This window comes from Strix uralensis, chromosome 1 (genome assembly GCF_047716275.1).
Source record: "Strix uralensis isolate ZFMK-TIS-50842 chromosome 1, bStrUra1, whole genome shotgun sequence".
Taxonomy (NCBI): domain Eukaryota; kingdom Metazoa; phylum Chordata; class Aves; order Strigiformes; family Strigidae; genus Strix; species Strix uralensis.
The window spans coordinates 23,038,978-23,058,871 of NC_133972.1; the positions used below are offsets into that span (position 1 = coordinate 23,038,978).

The 19,894-nt window shown below is 38.3% G+C and overlaps 1 protein-coding gene across 9 annotated transcripts in view; it reads left to right on the forward strand.

The window, feature by feature from the left end:
- LARS2 (leucyl-tRNA synthetase 2, mitochondrial) overlaps positions 1 to 19,894 on the forward strand; it is a 145,643-nt gene that overhangs the window by 117,646 nt on the left and 8,103 nt on the right. For all 9 annotated transcript variants that reach the window (XM_074859389.1, XM_074859416.1, XM_074859408.1 and 6 more), the window contains 5 exons: positions 3,661 to 3,764; positions 4,943 to 5,125; positions 9,915 to 10,084; positions 11,128 to 11,205; positions 13,322 to 13,433. In XM_074859389.1, coding sequence (XP_074715490.1) covers positions 3,661 to 3,764; positions 4,943 to 5,125; positions 9,915 to 10,084; positions 11,128 to 11,205; positions 13,322 to 13,433 — 647 coding nt within the window. The remainder of the gene's footprint in view (positions 1 to 3,660; positions 3,765 to 4,942; positions 5,126 to 9,914; positions 10,085 to 11,127; positions 11,206 to 13,321; positions 13,434 to 19,894) is intronic.

The window sequence follows — 19,894 nt, forward strand, 5'->3', positions numbered from 1 at the left end:
ACAGAATAAAAAAAGATATGTGTGTGACAGAAATAGCTTATCTGTGAAGGAAGGATGTTAGAGCTTCTCTGCATTCATTAGGAACTTTATCACTAGTGTTGATTTTAAGTAAAGGTGCTCAGCTATTGACTGTGTAAAATCTCAAACATTCAATATTGTTTGATAGTTTTCTGCCTAAAATGATCAGCTCCCACATCCTCCAATCACTTCTATTCTGGCCTTCCACAGGGTTGCCGGATTGTTGCAGCTAGATCTAACAGCAGGTTTCACAAGCACCTGAACTCAGCTGACAGTGACTGACCAAGGTCTTGTCTTCACTCTAGGGCACAGCATGGGGCTCCCTCAGCCTTTCTAAAGGTGCAGGATGCAAATACATGCAGTGAGCTCCCTTGCTAGGACTATCCCTTCTTCCGAGTCTGCTGTTTATCGCTGTTGCAGGCTCCACACAGTCCTTCCAGCCAGGTCATTTGTAATGGGATTGAAAGTCCTGCTATTCACCTTGCACCGGAGCAGAGCGAGGAGCATGAGGCCATGGCACTGAGCAGGAGTTTCTGATCTGTCATTAACACTTGCCCATCCATCCATTGTGTGCTCCTATACAGAGAGATTGGTCTGTCATAGAGATGAACCTGTATGTGAACATTACTGAAAGGAAAAAGATGGATTACACACTTCATGGCACAGCTGACCCTTTTCAGAGGTGTCAGGCAGACTTCCCAGGTGAGATCTGACCTACAACATGATTAAAAACCGCACACAACTAAGGCCCCAGTGCCCATACTCCATCCAGCATGAGCACAAACTTACTTCATGGACTGGTGAGGGCATATCCCATTCCAGCATCCTTACAATCTGAAATGTGATTGAGCATTCAAAGAAACTCAAGCTACTTCTTCATTTACTGTGCTGGAAATGTCCATCTGTCTGCACATAGCTTAATTTCAGTTGTTCACAGTGGTATGGCTCAGGAGGTATTTATGACACCAGGCCATGCCTGGGTGCTGCAGTATTTAGGTCGGAATTGCATCACACCTGATGTGCTGTGGCGTCTTGTCAGTTCCCTTCTGCAGCCAAGAAACACATCGCTTTCTCTGAAGGGGAAGGTTTTAGGTGTGTGATTTTATTACTGTAAATTAAAGTGTAATTCTGCATGTGACCGTGAGATGGAGCCACCACAGCACTGGCAAAATCACTACACTTCAGGAGAAATTCAGTACAGGGCTCAAGTTGTTTCTGAGCCCTGTGTTTATTGATGGGCTCTGGATTTCTCATTTTGGGCATGTCTCCATTCTCCTGCGGTCTCCCACTAGGAACACATGGGAGTTTTTTTCCCCATACTTGGTAATGTATTTTGTATTGCATTTTTGTAGCCTCTGTCAGCATAAACAAAAATAGGAAATGCTCATTCCTTCACTGAGCTTTAATAACTTGGCATATGATCTGAACTAACTCTTTGTCATTAAAAATATGTGTTCCTTGAAAAATCATTTCCAGTGGAGAGCCCTATCTAATTTGGATGTTCTGGCTACCTCATTAGCTTTATTTTAGATAGCAGCAAGTGTAGCTATTTTAATACCTGTTTGAGATCTTAGACTGAAGTACTGAATGATAGGGGGAAAAATTATTTTTATTTTTCCTTAGTGTAATGTCTTTAGTTTGTAGAAGAAACTTACCCTGAACAGTTATCTCCTGAAGCATTCTCCCACCATTTGTTGATGATAGGATTACAAGGTTTTTGTTCCTGATTTTCATCTTCTAATTCACTTGGATAATTTGAGATAATTATTTGAGATTTTAGATAGCTATTGCCTCCTATTTTTAAAATACTTTTTCTTGTTTGTACTGTCTAAATTTGACTTCACTTTTCATCTTAAGTTGCTTTATTTCTGAACAACAGGATTTTTGAGGCAGCTTGTGAAATACCGTCTAGAAAATATTTAGAGATGCTTGAATTTCTACTCTTACTTAACATTGTTGATAAAACCAGGTGGCATGACAGAGACTTGTACTGATTGGTGACTGAACAGTACACCACTATGTGCCAGTACTTGCACAATATTTACAAGTATACAAAATATGCAAGGAAGGAAACTCATGTTCGAACATGAATATGTTGAAGATAAAGTATGAAGCCTGTCACTTTCTCTCTCCCACTTTAAGGCTTTTCTTTCAAATATCTCCTTAATTCAGAGTCATCAAAAGGGTTTAGAGACTAGTACTTGGAAGATACCTGCTTTAATACAGTTAAAACATGCATAATTGTTATATAATTTAATAATACTGTATTATTAAATAAATTACTGTGTTTTAAATAATGGATAAATTGTCATATAATTTATATTTCCTAATAATGTAAAATACTAAATTCCTTAAAAGTGAGTAGTCTTTTGGATTATGATTTTTTTGTACACGTGAAGTAAAATGTGGAAGTCTGCTTTTACTGTGTCTTCTTTAGATGGATTTATTCTAGCTTTTAAAAAAATATGTAAATAGGAGTAATGCATCCTTTTTAGGTTAAGTTATATTGGTAGCTATGTGGGGCTTTTTTAGGTGAAAGTGTGAAGGATTCAGATTGCTTAATGTTGAGCACAGGGGAGCATTAGGAGGTGGTAACCAGAGCTGATTAGCACATCCTCCAAAATGATGGTCACCAACGTCTTTGTGTTAGAGGATCCAAGAAGGCTGCCCAGACTGTGTATGCTTTCTGGGTCTCGCTCCATATCTCCTCCCTGGCCCACTGGAGCTGCTGTTAGAACTGCCTTACTTTCCAGGCCTATTGAGTGGGCACCAAAACCTCTAGAGATTAATTTTGTTGTCTTTTTTTCAGTGAAAACAGTGACAGACATCTGACTCAATGAATTAGAAATGCAAAATCATTAAAGGAGGTGACTGCAATAATGTATCTGTCAACTAGAGCAGTGTTTACTTAGAGTTTATTTTTTGCTGAGTGCACTACTGCCTTTAGCTTTGGTGCTTTTAAGACTCTTTTTAGCTTTATCATGCACACATTTGATGAGAGTTTACTCTTCCTGATGTAAAGTTTTAATGTTCAAGATGCTAAAAAATTGATTCACTTGACATACGAACTTTCCAGTATTGCTACTTTGCTAGTGTACTTTTTTCTTACAGCTAGGTCTTCATGGCTACTTCTACAAAGGGACAAGGCATGTAGGTGCTTATGTTAGAGAAGCTATCTTCTCTGTTTATAGAAAGAAATGTGCAGCAAGATTTTGATTGGTTCAAAATACTGTGCTCCTCTGAGAGAAGCTGTAACTAAATATTTGTAAGATACTGAGGCCGGGTACTTGAGTGCTTTTACACATGGGGATTTATCTTGAAGTTAGTGAAATTGTGCTGTTGGCCAAGAAACTTGTGTGCATTATCCATATGCTAATTTGGAAAGTGATGGTAGAATAACTTAGTACTAAATTGGGATGCAAGAATGTGTGCAGAATACAAATAAATACTTGCCAGCCAGCCACCATGAATAAATGCACAAAGTACTCTTTCTAAGGTGACAACCATTTATGTATAGTCAACTTGAAATTCTTGTTTCATTAAATAATTGTGCCTGATTGGCTCAACACCTGAGGCTTATCATTAAGTGTGCTTTTGACAGCTCTTTTCAACAGACAAGTTTCTTTTTCCTTCCATCCTTAGGGAGCCTTTCCATAAGCTCTTGGTTCAAGGTCTTATCAAGAATCAGACATTCAGACTAACAACAACAGGCCAGTGTTTGAAGAGAGAGGAGGTTGATCTCACTGGTAAGAGAGACTGCATGGGAAAATCAGCATAGGTACATCCAGAAAGTTAGGGACTGCTTTGGTGTACAAGTCTCAGTGCTGGGAAAATTTGGAAGAGAAAATGAATCCTTGTAATATTTGAACTGGAGAGCAACTTCTGTGATTTTTGGATCCATATGCACTGCTGAGTGCATGGAGACCCTACTAATCCAGCAGTTTCTAATTGCATCCAAACACATAAACAGTGCTATAGTTTTATTTTAGCTCCAGGATAGTCCAAAAGAGCAGAAGTCAGTTTTGATAAGACAGTGCTCAGCAGCTTGCTGAATGGAGCTAGTAGTCCCAGCAAACAGGTGACCTACAAAAACATTGTGGCAAAGCTAACACAGATGTTAATGTATTCAGTAGATATTAGGAAGGTAGAACAGGTATAGGAAAAAGTGCTCTTTCTCAAGTCCTTTCCAGTGCTTTCACTGCATAAGCTGGAGCAGCAAGTCCTTGGGGACCTGTAGCAGCAAGAGTGGTTTGGTCATATTTGCCTCCCGTAATCACTCCTCTCGCACAACCTTGTTTTCACTGTTCTTCTCCTGCATACAAACCTGATAAATCAGATAAAAACCAAACAAACAAAACTTACGTTTACCACTGTCTGCTATCCTGTTTTCTTTCAGAAAAGCTAGGGCTTTTCTGTAGCAGGTGGTTTTGCTTGGTCGCACCTTTATCAGTGTAAATGCCCCTTTCCATCTCACAGAAGGCATGTTCTTGTCAGGATAACTTACTGCAATTGAAACCTATTAAATCTGGTGTTTGTAAAACCTAAGTGCAGGTCAGAATTGTACCAAATCAGTACACCTGTCTAGAAGGTTTTAGATGTCATGGTTATAACAATGCTTAAATCTCAGGGGCTATCAAGGTAGCACATAGGGTGAGTGCCAGATACAGCTTCCAGATGATAGAAGGAGACTTTCTGGATGTAATGTGGAAGCATTTGGGTACTAATTGTGTTAAAACATTAGAGTAGGAAAAACCTGAGAGGGAAGAGGGTGTTTACAATGGGTGTTTTTCCTCTTTAAGCTGTTTGGAAACCAAAACCCCCAACTAAAAATAGTTGTTTCTTCTTAGGCTTAGGGAACAACATTAATTGCTGTTAAAAATAAGCAAAATTTGGTTTAATACTTTCCATATGTCTTAATATTTAGGAACTGAACCAGTTCACCTAAACACTGGTGAGAAGCTCCAAGTTACTTGGGAAAAAATGAGCAAATCTAAGCACAATGGAATAGACCCTGAAAAATTAGTGAAAGAGTATGGCATTGACACCCTACGTCTTTACATTCTGTTTGCTGCTCCTCCAGAACAAGATATTTTGTGGGATGCTAAAAGTAAGTTGGATTGTTTCTGTTGTTTTGGTTTGGTTTGTTTTTTTCCAGTGTGTTATATTTTAAACACAAAATTAATACAATTCTTCATGCCCAATTTTTGGAACAACTGAATCAAAAAAGTATAATGAGCAGGTTTTATTGTTTGTTTCTTTTAAAACAGAGAGGGTCACAAAGCTGTCACTGAGAGGCAGGCTTGCAAGATTATTGCAAGCAGCTTACCTCTTATGAGCTAAAAGGATGTATGAAAAGTATTTCTTAAGTGGTATTTTCTTCTGCAAACCTTATTTTTTTATTAGCTACGATTGACTGAAAATGATGATTTTATGATTTTTTTCTTTGTAATAAGCTGCTTTTTTAATCATATCAGATTACAGATAAAACTGCAATATTTTATTATTTCCATTTATTTACACTCGTATGCAATGGCTTTTGTAGGCTGGGCTATGAAATACTTCTTAGAAGGATCTCACTAGAAGATAATCAGAGTTCCCAGTAACTAATATTTGTACACACATGACATTTTTATAAGCTTATTTCTTGAATAAGTTCAGATTTACCCTCCTATGCACTTATTTACTGCCATCATGCAGTTTGTCATACTGACAGATCTTAATTTTTTTTTATCTACTGTGGTTCACACATTTTAATGTAGTCTTATGCATACAGTTAAATCTAGCCCTCTTGTTGCATAAGGCTTTAATAAAACACTCCATGCCTGGTTTAAAAGGTGTACTACCTCATTCTTTCTCTTGTTAGCTTCTTGCTACTTAGTTCAGCCTGCACTAAACATTATTTCAGTTGGTATTTGTCACCCTTTATATTCATATGTATTCATTTATATATTATTGCACTATTGTATGTACTGGAGGAGTGGGCTTTATGACTTTTCTCAGTTGGCTTTCTGTCACCATCTAATCACAACTGTACAGAGCTAGGCATATGAAAAGGTCTCTTAAAAAAACCAACCTGGAATCAGGCTTTAACTCCTGCATCACTAACAGTACACAGGTACATAATTTCCTCTGAAGCAGCTAATTCAGTGACACACAATCGTTTTGCCGTATTTGTCCATCTTGAAAATGGAATAATTAGTGTGAGAACTGGGTACAAAATCATAGTTGCAAAGTATACTAGAGCTTGGTGGTTGAACATTTTTTAAGAAAGCTAAGTATGTGCAAGTATAATGGTAGCAAAAATGCATTCAGTTATTCAAACCAACCTGTTTACCACTTGAGAAATACAAAGAAATATTTTGAAGTCATGTCGTGTCAAAAGAGTATTGGAAGATAGGAACAAAAGGAGATGGTAGCAGCCTAAAGATACTTCCAGGGGAGAAAAATGGAAAGTAGGTGAAAAGCATCTCTTAAATCTTTAAGCTTTGCTCTGAATTTCGTAATGATAACAAAATAACGAATGTTTAAATTGAAGAAATCAAGCAAGTTCTGGTGGGTTTGACCTTGGCTGCATGCCAGGTGCCCATGAAGCCGCTCTATCACCCCCCCCTCCTCAGCTGGGCAGGGGGAGAAAAATATGATGAAAGGCTCATGGATTGAGATAAGGAAAGGGAGATCACTCACCAGTTACCATCCCAGGCAAAACAGACTCAACTCAGGGAAATTAATTTAATTTATTACCGATCAAATCAGAGTAGGGTAATGAGAAATAAAACCAAATCTTAAAACACCTTCCCCCCACCCCTCCCTTCTTCCTGGGCTCAACTTCACTCCCGATTTCTCTACCTCCTCCCCCTGGGTGGCACAGGGGAACAGGGAATGGGGTTTGTGGTCAGTTCATCACACGTTGTCTGTGCCGCTTCTTCCTCCTCACACTCTTCCCTTGCTCCAGCGTGGGGTCCCTCCCACAGGAGACAGTCCTCCACGAACTCCCCCAACGTGAGTCCTTTCCACGGGCTGCAGTTCTTCACCAACTGCTCCATCTTTGTTCCCTCCCACGGAGTGCAGTCCTTCAGGAGCAGACTGCTCCAGCATGGGTCCCCCATGGGGTCACAAGTCCTGCCAGCAAACCTGCTCCAGTGTGGGCTCCTCTCTCCATGGGGCCACAGGTCCTGCCAGGAGCCTGCTCTGGCACAGGCTCTCCACAGGGTCACAGCCTCCTTTGGGTGCATCCTCCTGCTCCAGCGTGGGGTCCTCCACAGGCTGCAGGTGGAGATCTGCTCCACCGTTAACCTCCATGGGTGCAGGGCACAGCTGCCTCACCATGGTCTGCACCACGGGCTGCAGGGGAATCTCTGCTCCAGCAGAGATGGAGCACCTCCTCCATCTTCTTCACTGACCTTGGTGTCTGCAGAATTGATTTTCTCACATATTCTCATTCCTCTCTCCAGCTGCAGGTTCCCACAGAGTTTTTTTTCCCCTTCATAAATATGTTGTCTGGAGGTGCTACCACCATCGCTGGTGGGTTCAGCCTTGGACAACAGTGGGTCCATCTTGGAGTCGGCTGACATTGGCTCTATTGGACACAGGGGAAGCTTCTAGCAGCTTCTCACAGAAGCCACCCCTGTGCCTCCCCACTACCAAAACCTTGCCATGCAAACCCAATATAGAAAATTGTCTTATTCAGAGATGTGAGAGACAACTTGTAAAAACAGGCCTGCGAGAAACACGGACTGAGAAAAACAGCCTGAGAAAGACATAAAAGTTAGCAGGGGGAGTGGAGGCCCTCCAAGCTAAGGAATGCCTCAAACACTCGCAAGACGAAACTACAGTCACGGGGTGGATAGTGTGGAGGTCGAAGCTGATAAGACTGCCCAAATAACACAGGATGCATCTGGAGGGGAGACAGGACGGTTCTGCTCTGGTACACCTGGCCAGATTTCAAGGGCCATCTGTCCAGTGAATGACCTTTGCTTCATTATCCACGAAATGCATATTAAAGTTAATATATGATATCCCTGAATATGCTAACGAAGACTAACAACATCATGCTAATTACATCATCCCACGAAATACCTTACCCCTCCCCATACATGGGATATGTAGGTATGTAGGTCAACCTAGGGGACGGACCCAAGGAAAGCGTGTCTAAATCAAGGGGGAGGAAAGAGGAGGGGGGGCCCCAGAGAGTGGAGTGAAGTGAAGAAGACGGATGCCTCCTGGAACCCTCACTGGTGGGATCAATGCAGGAACCCAGACCAGTGATCTCTATTCCTCTATTTCCTTCATCTCACTCCTTTCCTTTTTCCCCTTTTCCTTCACTACCATTAAGAAATGCAAGGCATACTGTATTGCTTGCCACAACTCGTTATATACTTAGCCAATTATCCTGTGACCAATTAGTACATTGTGGGAAGTCAATAAATGTTTGGACTTTGACACTTGTCTCTCCGTTGTCTGCTCCGTTGGGGATTTACAAATCTGAGTCACTTGTCTCCCTCATCTGAGCGGGACGTGACAAGAGAATATTAAATACAGATTTTCAGTTGCCATGATCCTTCTCTTCAGTGGATGTGTTTTGATAGCCTTTTGAGGATTGCCCTGCAGACTCGATTCATTGTCTTTTCAGTGGTGGGCATGAAGGCAGGGCCTCATGTCATTCTCTACCCCTCTCCCCTGGTGTGGACAAGCAGTCTTCCAGACTATGTGGGACCAGATGTGGTCAAACTTCCCCACCAGCTTATTACACCGTTACTACAGTTCAGATAAAGAGAAGCATACCGTGTCTAGATGATCTACATGCTTCTGGCATGAACAGGAGATGGAAGGTTTGGAGAGAGCATCGTACTCCCAGTCCCACCAATGAGAGTTCATGAGAATCATGCAGACATAGTCAATCAGGTTCTATTTTACTGTTCCCAGATGTGCAGGAAGTCTTTCATCTAGTGTAATCAGACAGATAATCTACCTGTATTACAGTCACTCACATGTCTTCTAATTCTCCCAGCTTAGCAGTAGCCCTGGCAGTCTTTTCAAGTGCAGTTGCCAGAGCAGAGTTGGAAGCTCTTGCCAGCTGGGACATCTTAGGATGTGTTGATACTGTGCAGTGCAATGTGATGTAGTGCTGTGCAGTCTAGTAGAAACATGACGTGTCTGGAAGAGAGAGCTAAAGCCATATCAGTGCCACACCTCAAGCCATACCTTCAGTGGTGGCCCTGCACCATACCACATGGAGGACCTGGCTGTGAGCAGGAGTAGCTTGGGATCTCTCTGTAGCACAGTCCCTAGGTCACAGAAACACATTCTTAGAGCAGCCATGGAGGGGGACTGACACCTGCAGGGTCAGGGTGAACAGCTTTATAATCTCCCCATCCCAAACTAAGCTGTGTCAAAAGGTGGTACCAAAGATTAGAGCCTATACTCATTAGCACAGTAGCATTTCTGTAGCAACAAAAGTATATGTAATTTCTAAAATCAAATTTTAGAAGGAACCTCTCAATTTAAAAAATATGTGTGTGCATACATGTGTGTATATATATGTATGTTTGTATTCTTCCATGAGTTTGAAAAATGAGAGCATGTTTTGTTGAGTCATTAAAACACAAGATGAGCAACACTGACATGGGTTATTTTACGGATTTAGCAAATATTCTTGCTGTATATATTTATTTTTAAAGTCATTGCAGAAAGATACTTTTATCTTATTGATTTCTTTCCATTAAAGCAACCCAGCATTATTTGTAAAGACATTTTTAATTGCACTGACATTTTTAATTTAAAATACAGGGGTTTTGTAAAAAATGTTTAGCATTCCGTTTCCTTTCTGCTTTTCTTCAAAGTTTTGGATTCATTCATTGTAACTGAAATTTATTTCTGCAATCTTTCATTAATCTCAGCTGATGCTATGCCAGGCGTTCAGAGATGGCAGACGCGCCTCTGGATGCTTGTAACCAAACTTATTGAAGCAAGGACTTCAGGAACCATGCCTAATCCTGAACTTCTGAATAAGAAAGAGAAGGCTGAAGCCAGAAAGATCTGGGAGCAGAAGAATCTGGTGATTTCTGAGGTTAAAAGAAACACTTACATAGGTTGTAAATGACTAAATAAGTTGCTGCTTATGCTAAAACTGTATGCTTGACTTACAGAGCCAAAAGCTTTTTCTCCAGATGAGAGGTTAATAATTTTTAAGTTAATTATTCTCTATATAAGTAGTTTCATTTACCTTCAAATTCTGTGGGACAGAACTTTTTTGCAAAGTAGTAAGATTTAGATTGGCAAAATTTCTGTCCTGTGTGCCTCCTTGAAAGGATGAAACGTTATGGCATTAAGAAGTTATCGATCTGGGTTTCAAATAACTCCATTTCTAGTAGCAAAGCTATAGGTGAGTTATGCAGGTTATCCCTAACAGAGCTTTTTGATCTGTTTGCTTCACACCTCATTATCATGCCTGATGTTTCATATAGAATGAAAAAAAGTTCTTGGTGAAAATATATTGGCATATCCTAAAAAAAAAAAATTACTAAAATGATTGTTCGTCTCTTTTTATGTGCTGTCTCACGCTGATGATTAGTGTCAATTCAGTTATGCAGGACTTAGAAGGAGACATAAATAAATGCAAAATTAACTTAAAATATTTTTCTACAGATAAAAACTTCTCCTGATTGAAAGTCTGTGGTGAGGGACCTTCCAGGTCTTTTAACAGACTTTAGAATTATAATCTTGCAATCTACGGACAAGCTTTCACCAACATAACTGGATTTCCAAATATGAAGGCCTCTTGTAGGGGCAAAGGGAATATATTTTATTAAAGGAAATAGAGAGCGATTACTAATACACAGTTCTCATTGGCATTGCTTGAAGCTTTTAAAATCCTGAAACAGAGGGAAAGCTAGTCAACTGAATTTTTATATGATTATTATATACACATGCACACATGTGATTGCATATACGATGTGTTTGCATGCCAGAGTGATTTTCATGTAAGAGGTAAGATGGGCGTATTTCACAAATTTCAATTGATTATCAATAATTCTTTTTCATTTAAAACGCCCGTATTCCATGTTTGAGAATTTTAAGTAATTAGTGATAAACCTTTTCTTCTAATACAAGGTAACAGAGTACTTCACAAAGGATCATTTGTTCAATGCAGCTATTTCCCGATTGATGAGCCTCACTAATATACTCCATGTAAGTAACGATACCAATGAAGGTATTTTTCTCTCAGACCCTGTTGCTGTAAGTCTTTATACAAAGCAGGAGCTGCCTGAACTATAGGTGCAGCTTTCCGTAAGTCATCTACTGACATAAACATTGCCACTAAGTCGAGAGCCTCATTGAATTATTCAGTTCAAAAGCAGCACATTCTAGTATCACCATAACACTGAAACACATATTTTTGCAGGAAGAGCTTGATGGTATTAGAGCCACTAGATTCTGATGTTTACATCCTCATCCTGTAATTTCAAAAGAATACATTTCGTTTAGCTCTGTTCTTTGTTCTCTTTTGTTTTTAACCAAGTTGCATAGATAGCTGGGTATAGTAGTATATTATAGAATTACCAAATATTCTGATTTAAAGGAAAAGGTTATTTTTTGCAAAGAAAATTGCACATAATCTTACATTCCTCAGAGACAGCTTTCACCACTGAACTGTCTGCTAGAGTTTGCAAATTCCCTTTTTTAAAACAAATGTGAAAATAACTTAGGTCTTTAGCATTTTTTATTTAGATTATGTTGTTTATCAGCCAGTGGCGATAGATCAAATATAATAAACTATTACCGTTATTTTTGTTGCTACTCTTAGATCTGGTTGAGCAATCCTTCAGGCATATAATGGTAACCTGATCTAGACCAGAAATCAAATCAAAATTTGGATTTTGCAACTTCTTTATTGAAATACCACTTACGCCTTATGGATTCCAAGGAGATTATTGACAAATTTAAGGAACTTAACAAAAAATTAAGTGGGATGTGCACAAGTGCTGTACTGAGATAACAAGTCTGGGATTCTGTGTGGTGTTGGGAAGGTGACACACGGTTCTTTATCTCCAGCTCAGTGGTTCATATGCATTTTGGGCTGGTGGATGGTGATGAGCGAATGTTAAAAAAAATATAAATAAAAAAAATATAAATAAAAATTGGTGTCCTACAGACAGACAGATGTTTTGAACGCTGACATATTTCTTGACCAAAGAAGTCAGTGCAGTATCTTTCAAGAACAAGTTTCCGTATAGCATGCTGACACTTCCTCTTTCGCTCCCATTTGAAAGAGGAAGTGGGGAGGTGGGTGAAGGTTAAATATAGAAAGCAAGTAGTAGTTACTGAAATTTAGTCAAATCTAATTTGCACTGATCTCATTAGTACCGATGATAAGAAGATGCCATCTGACAATATTTGTGGTCTGTGTCAAATCACCGGTTTTGGACAATTTGCTAGTAGATGGGAAGGGGTGTTCATCACAGCCACCAGATAATTCTTATAAGCTGATGTGCATTGACATTTTTCTGTGCTGTTTCTTTAGAGGAGCGAATTACAAAATAAACACAGAATGTGAATTTATCATGGGGTGTAATCTCTCAAACAGGCAAAGAAAGAAAAAGTTCATCCGGTTACTTTTAGTGCTCTATCTTTTCTACTAAGATACAATAAATAGAGGAATGAAGGTTCCAATTTTGTCAGTCTAGCACCTTTTGCAAGAAATGGAAAATCTTCTGTACTAGAGAAGCTGAACACTTTACTAAAGCAATCTGAACATCAAACTGTAAAAGCCTGTGCTGCGATTTTCATTCCTGAAGTTTCCTTCAGCTCTAAAACCTCTCACTAAATTCAGCTTTACATAAGCCACTCTAGGATCCTGTACAACTGAACCTTATCTCAACAAAAACTATGCTGCATTCAGCACAGTTTGACTCTCTTATACAAGCACGTCTTCTCAGATAGCTCTAGTTTTACATAAGATTGCACTTCTAGAAGTGGCAGCACTCAAAATGTTTTTGAGGACCACCGTTGCCCAGATGGGTCTGTGCTCAGACTCCTGTACTAGAGCAGATCCCCAAGGGTCTGCATCAGCCTCTTCAGGATTAGCTTCCAAATGTTAGAGAAGAGCACTCTGTGACCAAGAGTTGCAATTTTAATTCTCCAGAACTTTTCATAAATTTCCAGTTTATTGTGAAATGACGCTGTCCTAAGCATAGACATTGATTTTAGGTTTTAATACTGCATTTTCTTCTTAATTTAAACTACTTTCCCCCCTACCTCAGGATTTTAACAATTTACTTTCTTTTCCTTCTGTCTTTTCATTTAGCAAGCTTCTCAGCCTCTTATTCTCCACAGCACAGAATTTGAAGATGCTTTGGCTTCACTCTGCGTTATGGTTGCACCTATGGCTCCGCACATTGCATCAGAGATGTGGAAAGGTATTTATAGAAATAAACTTTTTATTGATGTTCCAGGAAAAAAGGCAAAAAGTTTGCAAAAATGTCTTTAACATAGTACATGTATCACTTATCCCTGAATTCTGCATCTATCTTGTCACCTTCTGTCATAATTCCTAAACAAGCTTGAAACTTGTGGTGTTCCCAGATCTCTCTTTCTGCTTTTAGCTTCTTTCCCCTTGCATACAAAGGTGGATTTTTTGAGACTAGGCAAAGAGAGGGAGAAGGAAGAAAAATTCAAGACAGGACTTGCGTAAGAAATTCATATGTCAGCTGCTAGCTGCTCCTGCCTATGGGCGAAGTATTAAGAGTTGAACATGAGGATAGAAACAGCCCTTTTCAAACAACTGTTTCAGAGTCTTTGGACTACAGATATTTTCTTTTGGGAATTCAGGCAAAGAGAACCATGTCAGAGGTCTGTATACTAAAAGGACTGAAGGAGTGTTCAATAAAAATCCTATTCTCATAGAATTCTCCAGAGACTGAGGGACCTTATGCTGCAAATTAACCTTTTGTGGAGAGTGGGAATGGTAGACAGGAAATCTTTTTTAACATCTATCACAGTTGTAAACCTTGAGGTCTGAATCCCAAGTGGGCCAAGTTGCATGGTGCTGCTACAGTTAAAGCCTGTGAAATAAGGCATGTGCATGCCAGAGTTCAGCAGTTGCTTTTAAGGTTTATTGGGAGAAATCCCAAGACATATGTGGGAAGATAGGAATATATTCTGCATTAAGACTGGCCACAAATTGCTATGTGGTTTTGGACTTAATGTTAGCTTTTGGATGCTGTTTTAACAGTTTTATTTTCAACAGTCATCCTAAAACTTTGTGCATTCAAGTGTTTACAGAGCAGAGCTACAAAATTGCTTCTATTTTAGTGTTGTGCATGGCCCTGTAATAGTGTTAACTGCCAAAGAAAGGCTGCTCTTGTTCAAAGCAGTAACATAGGGGCAGAGACTCTGGAAACAGCAAGATATTAGGGAGAGTGGGTTTTTTTCTGTGTTTTCATTTCCAATGTTTATAAGATGTCTTACTACAAGCTTAATTGTTGAGACTAAAGAGTGGCATCAGATATGATCCATCTGCAGAAAGCTACTTCTGGTCAATATTCTCTTACAATATGAAGTACCATCTAATTAAAATTAAATGGAAGTAATTGCCACGACTTTGTTTTTCTCATTGATTGAGCTGGAGGCAAAAAAGGTTCAAGCTAATTACTTAAAAACAGTGCCTTGTGAACTTGAAATTTGAATACATGTTAGGGAATACAAAATTATCAAATAAGTTTGATAAAATGACAAAGAACACTAGGATGTCTTAACTAACATAACTTGTCAAATGTAAAGCTTAATCCTGTAACATTTTGAATGTTAGAGAAAGCCTGTCAAGGTCAGGCTGGAGGGGCCTTTGGGCAACCTAGTCTAGTGGAAGATGACCCTGCCTATGGGTTGGAACTAGATGATCCTTAAGGTCCCTTCCAACCCAAACTATTCTATGATTCTATATTCTAAGTCTTTTCTTACTACTAAAATCACTGGAGAATGATAAACATTTCCTGGATCTCTCTCTGATGTAAGAATGAAAAGGAAACATATAAAAATTGGGAGGGTATTGTCCTCAGCTTCTATCTGCATTTAAAGATAAAATTTTGCTTGTATGGTCCAAAGACTGTGTTGTAATTCAGTGCAACTAGCGTACAAAAACACTGTGTGGTGGTTATTGCCTGAAAAATTTTATGACTGAACATGAAAATCACAATCTCTTTTAGCGTGGTCATCATTAGATTGCATCAAAGTTATTAAACAATTTTATCGGGAGAACGTAGGTACATCTAACTACCACGTTGTGGTAAGAAGACTATGTTGTTTTGAAATAGTCAAAGTCTAGCAATTCTGTCCTGGGATTGTGATTTCTGGTGAAAAATGTCCAACTGTAGTCTAGAGAAAGATTCCCCAAATTCATGTTCTGAATTGCACTCTGGTTCCACCAAGTCTTGTTGATCTTCTGATGTAACCAGTTTCTTAACTTTATTATGTATAGGTGATGATGCTTTCTTATTTTAAACAATTTCAGTATAAAAATTAAGCTTTCTAAATCTCTGTTTAGTTTTCTTTCTACTTTAGTTCTCTATACACACTCAGAGTAAGTCCCTCTTTTTGTACCTTGGCTTTGCATCTGAATGTAGGGGTAGTGCTGCTTCCTCTCTCATAAACTAGTCAGGAAAAGGACTTTGTATATTATTAGCTCTAAAAATAGCACCTATAGCAGTGGAGCCCCACACTCTGATGAAAGCTTCTGTCTGCTATTGCAATGCCAATAATAAACAACACATAAGCGACATACTTAAATACTGACATTTCATGCTAAAATAACTTGTACACAGCCTTTACATTTTGCTTGGTTTAGTGATTAAAACAAGGAGCATTTTTCTTTCTACAGGGAAAATGAAACTGGGAAATTTGGAAGCCCTGTAGTTAATACCAAACAGAATTTTGCAGTTGAGTAGGAATGTTGGTAGGAACGGTGGCTTGCCTGTACCACATCACACTTCCTTGTGTATTGAAGCTTTTTTTGAAGAAAAGGGATTTTGCTTTCTTATTAGTGTTTCTCATTAGAGAGTGTTTACTACATAATGAGATATGCTTAATATTAATTTTACTGTGGCCTTAGAAGAGCATTCTCATTGATTTTGACTGTTGCATTGTGCTTCACAGGATGAATAATACTTTTACTGTTGCATTGTAATCTCTTCTTTTATGCTTTTCTGATCACTGATTATGGTCAAGAAACATTTAAGAAGAAATTACAATAGAATTTAAAACTAAATGTGAAATAATGACAACCTACAATAAGACCCTGACTTAATGTATTGTATTATATTAAGTTAATTCTGCCAAAGATTTGAAGACAATTAAACCACAGAACTGTAGAACTTTCTCGCTAAGCACCTGGAGTGGGGCTTTGTGGGGGTAATAAAACATCTTTTGACAACTGGAAGCTTTTCTGCAGGTGCAAATAGTATTTTTTCATTTTAAATGACAGGTGTTCTGGAAACTGAAAAAAAATCAGCCAACTTTTTTTCCTTTTATAGTTTTGGAATGAAAAGCTAGGCAAAAGAGGCTATAAATATTAGAATCTTGAAGGCTCTGATGTCCAAAAATAACTGATACTGTTAATTTTATTCAGTAATTACATAAAATATTCTCCTTTGCTTGAAAAAATAACATTAACTGCAAAACATGATAAATTTTAAGTATCCAGCAGATTTTCTTAAATACTTGCATTCTGAATGTGTTTATGTTTAAATAGCAAAAAATGCTTTTTTGCGTTTTGATTTCCATTTCAATCTAAAAGCTATTTGACAGAGATTGCAACGAAATGTAAAAAAAAATAAAATGCGAATCAGTGAGTTCTAATACAATAGCTTGTAAACATTAAAACTTGGCTAAATGTATAAATATGTATGTAGCTTTCCTCTTGGTTAGCAAAAAAGTTCTTTACAGCTGGATTTAACTGCAAATCAGTCCATCTTAATGATTACTAACTAATGAAAATATTAGGAAAATTACAAAGATTATTTTAGAGTGTTAATTAAAGGTGTTTTGCTTGACATTTTAAATAATGACTAGCATCAGTGATGTAAGTAATTTTGATTGTAATAATGCTATCCTGCTATGCAAGAGTTGCATCAGAGTTCATTTGAAAGTTTTAGCTTTTTAGTCCACTATGTTTTCTTTGTTAGTCTGTTGATAAACTTTGCAAACTCAGAACTGCAGTTTGATATTCCAGGGATGCTTCTGATGTAATGTGCAACTTTTAAGGGTAATTAAATTAAGTTGAGATAGATTCAAGGTACAGCAATTTTTGTTCTTCTGCAGCTGAAGAATTATTCTCCCGTGGGGTTTAGTTTATATGTGACCATCTTGTTTTCATGCATTAGGTAGAAATGCATTGCACTGCGAGCTGGTTGAAGAGCGCACTTCAGTATAGGCAGTAAATATTTCCAGTTTGAGTGAAGGAAAAGCTGCTTGAATGCTGCTTGACAAGTGCCTCACCTTTCAGCAGCTGAACAATAGTAACACTGTGCTTTGATATTTTGTGTGTGAAAGAGTTCTTTCTCCTGCTTAGAGGAGGAACAGTTTTCAGTATTTTGGTGTGTCAACCTAATGGTTTAATTTTGCAGTGAATACACTGGTTTATTGCTTAATTACACTAAAAAGCAACTGTAGCCCCTCAGTGTGGGAAGAGTTCATCCGGCTGATATCTTGGCAGTTTATGAACACTAACAGGATGAGGAAATCTGTTTCCTTCCTGAAACCTTGTATCTGAGGAATATACAGACACCATTTGAGACATTTGTTAGGTTTTTTTTTAGTTTGTTTGTAGTAGTACAGTATTTTGCTGTCCAGACAAGGATATGAAACTGCTTATTGTGAGTTGTTAAATTTTTATTAGAGATGGCACATGAAAGATAGATACTGATGATAAACACGTCTTGAGATATATTGAAATGAAAGAGAATTATTGGAATTTGTAACGGTATACTTGTCTTAGCAACATTTTAACTGTCACTGCAAAAGTTCTTTTGCAAGAAATTCTTTGTCTGAATTCAATCCTTGCTCAAGAAGGCTTCTGTAAAGAATAGAGCTGAGTAGAAGCTAATTGATGTTGCAGATTTTAATTGAAAATCTGAATGCAGAAAGTCCCCTTCACAAATTCAAGAAAAAACACAATTTGGAATTAAAAAAAATATTTTATTTCCTCCAAGAGTAATAACTCGAAGAATAGTAAGTCTGTACAAATAGAGGAAGGCAGATCATTTTCTGAAGTTTAAAAGGATTCACGGGAGTTTGCTGAACTGGAAACACATTCTAGAGTGAGGTTTTAGTAACCCAGGCTTTTCACAACCCACCTTGGTGCTCCACATCTGTCACTAGGGAACATATAAAATTAATCCCCTAGTACAATATTGAGTAAATGTAAATTTTCCTGACTTTACCCAGTTTTTCTCAGAGTTGTCTGGAAACAGCTGTTACTATGTTGCTGTCATTTCCTTGAGATTGCAGACCGTTTCACATATGACTGACAGGCATATTCCTCCTGGATGGCAGAAAGTATTTCAGATATACAACTTGCCTGAATCTATCAAATAGGAAGATTCATGAAATAGTAAAAAAGCATATCAAGAACAAAGTAACATGGTAACAATACTGTCCTTGGAAGAGGCTGCATTGTTGAGTAAGATATGACCCAGAATGCATCTCCACTTACCCTTACACACTCCTGCTCTGAGTTTTTCAAAAACTTTATCTGATTCTCTGCTAGTGTGGTGGATTTTTACTTGACACAGATTTCTGTTGTTCTGATTTTGCTAAATCCAGAAATTGTCAGCATTTGGATAACGCACCCTCATGGTCACCTTATATTGCCCCCTCTGATCTTCTTGTATCTCCTGTTAGAAAATTGCTAGTCCTAAACTCTCATACTGACGTTGCTTCAGATGCCTTCATTAACTTCCTTTGATCACCCACAAAGACTTCCATCCTTCTTGCCTTTTCTGCTTTGTTAACCTCTCTGTGCCGGCGCTTGTCCCATGCCAGCTCTTATTCAGTTTACTCCATAATCACATCTTTTTCTCTTGCCTGTATAATTTTGTGTCCAACTGGCTGGACTTTTACAAATAATTTTTTCTAGTGCTTTTTTTTCTGTAAGACTAGAATTACCTTGCTGTCCTAACTTACCTTGCTGATACACAACTGCTTCTACGTTTTTCTTCTTAAATACGTTTAAAATGAGAATCTGTTCTTCCCTGCCAAATAGCACCTTAGGAGAAGTATTATGCTTATGGAACGCTCATGTAATGCTAATAAAACATTGCCATGAGCTGAAATGTTGTTAGACTTGTCCTGTCCCCTCCTTCTCTCAACTCACTCATTTACAGTAACACATGTTTAACTTGGTGTTTTAACTTGGGCTCCAATGCTATGAGTTACTGGGTAAGGAAACTTTGTTCTAGTATTAGCTTGCTAGTCAGTAAAAGTCCATTGAAGCAGATCCAATAGCAGGATCAGGGCTTCAGACTGAGCACAAGTATTGTCTTTGATCTGTCCTGTATGGCTGTACAGATGTGTACATATAAGTAAATGGTTTACAGTAAGTACCAATGTACTCAGCTGGTTTTCTGTCCTACATCTGCAAGAGAATCTGTAGCCATAAAAGCAGAATACATCAAAAAAATTAAAGCAAAATGGACACTGCTTCATAAAGTGCACTTCACTAGGAACTTTCCAGTACAATAAGACGGTAAAATAGGTTTTTAATGTTCTCACAATAAAAGTCTGTGAAACAGTTTTTACTTTCTCAAACAGTGCTTTTGTGTTGTGTCTCAGAATCAAATGGGAAGGCTGGAGGATGGTTCTCTCTTGGTCCTGACAAGTGGACCAT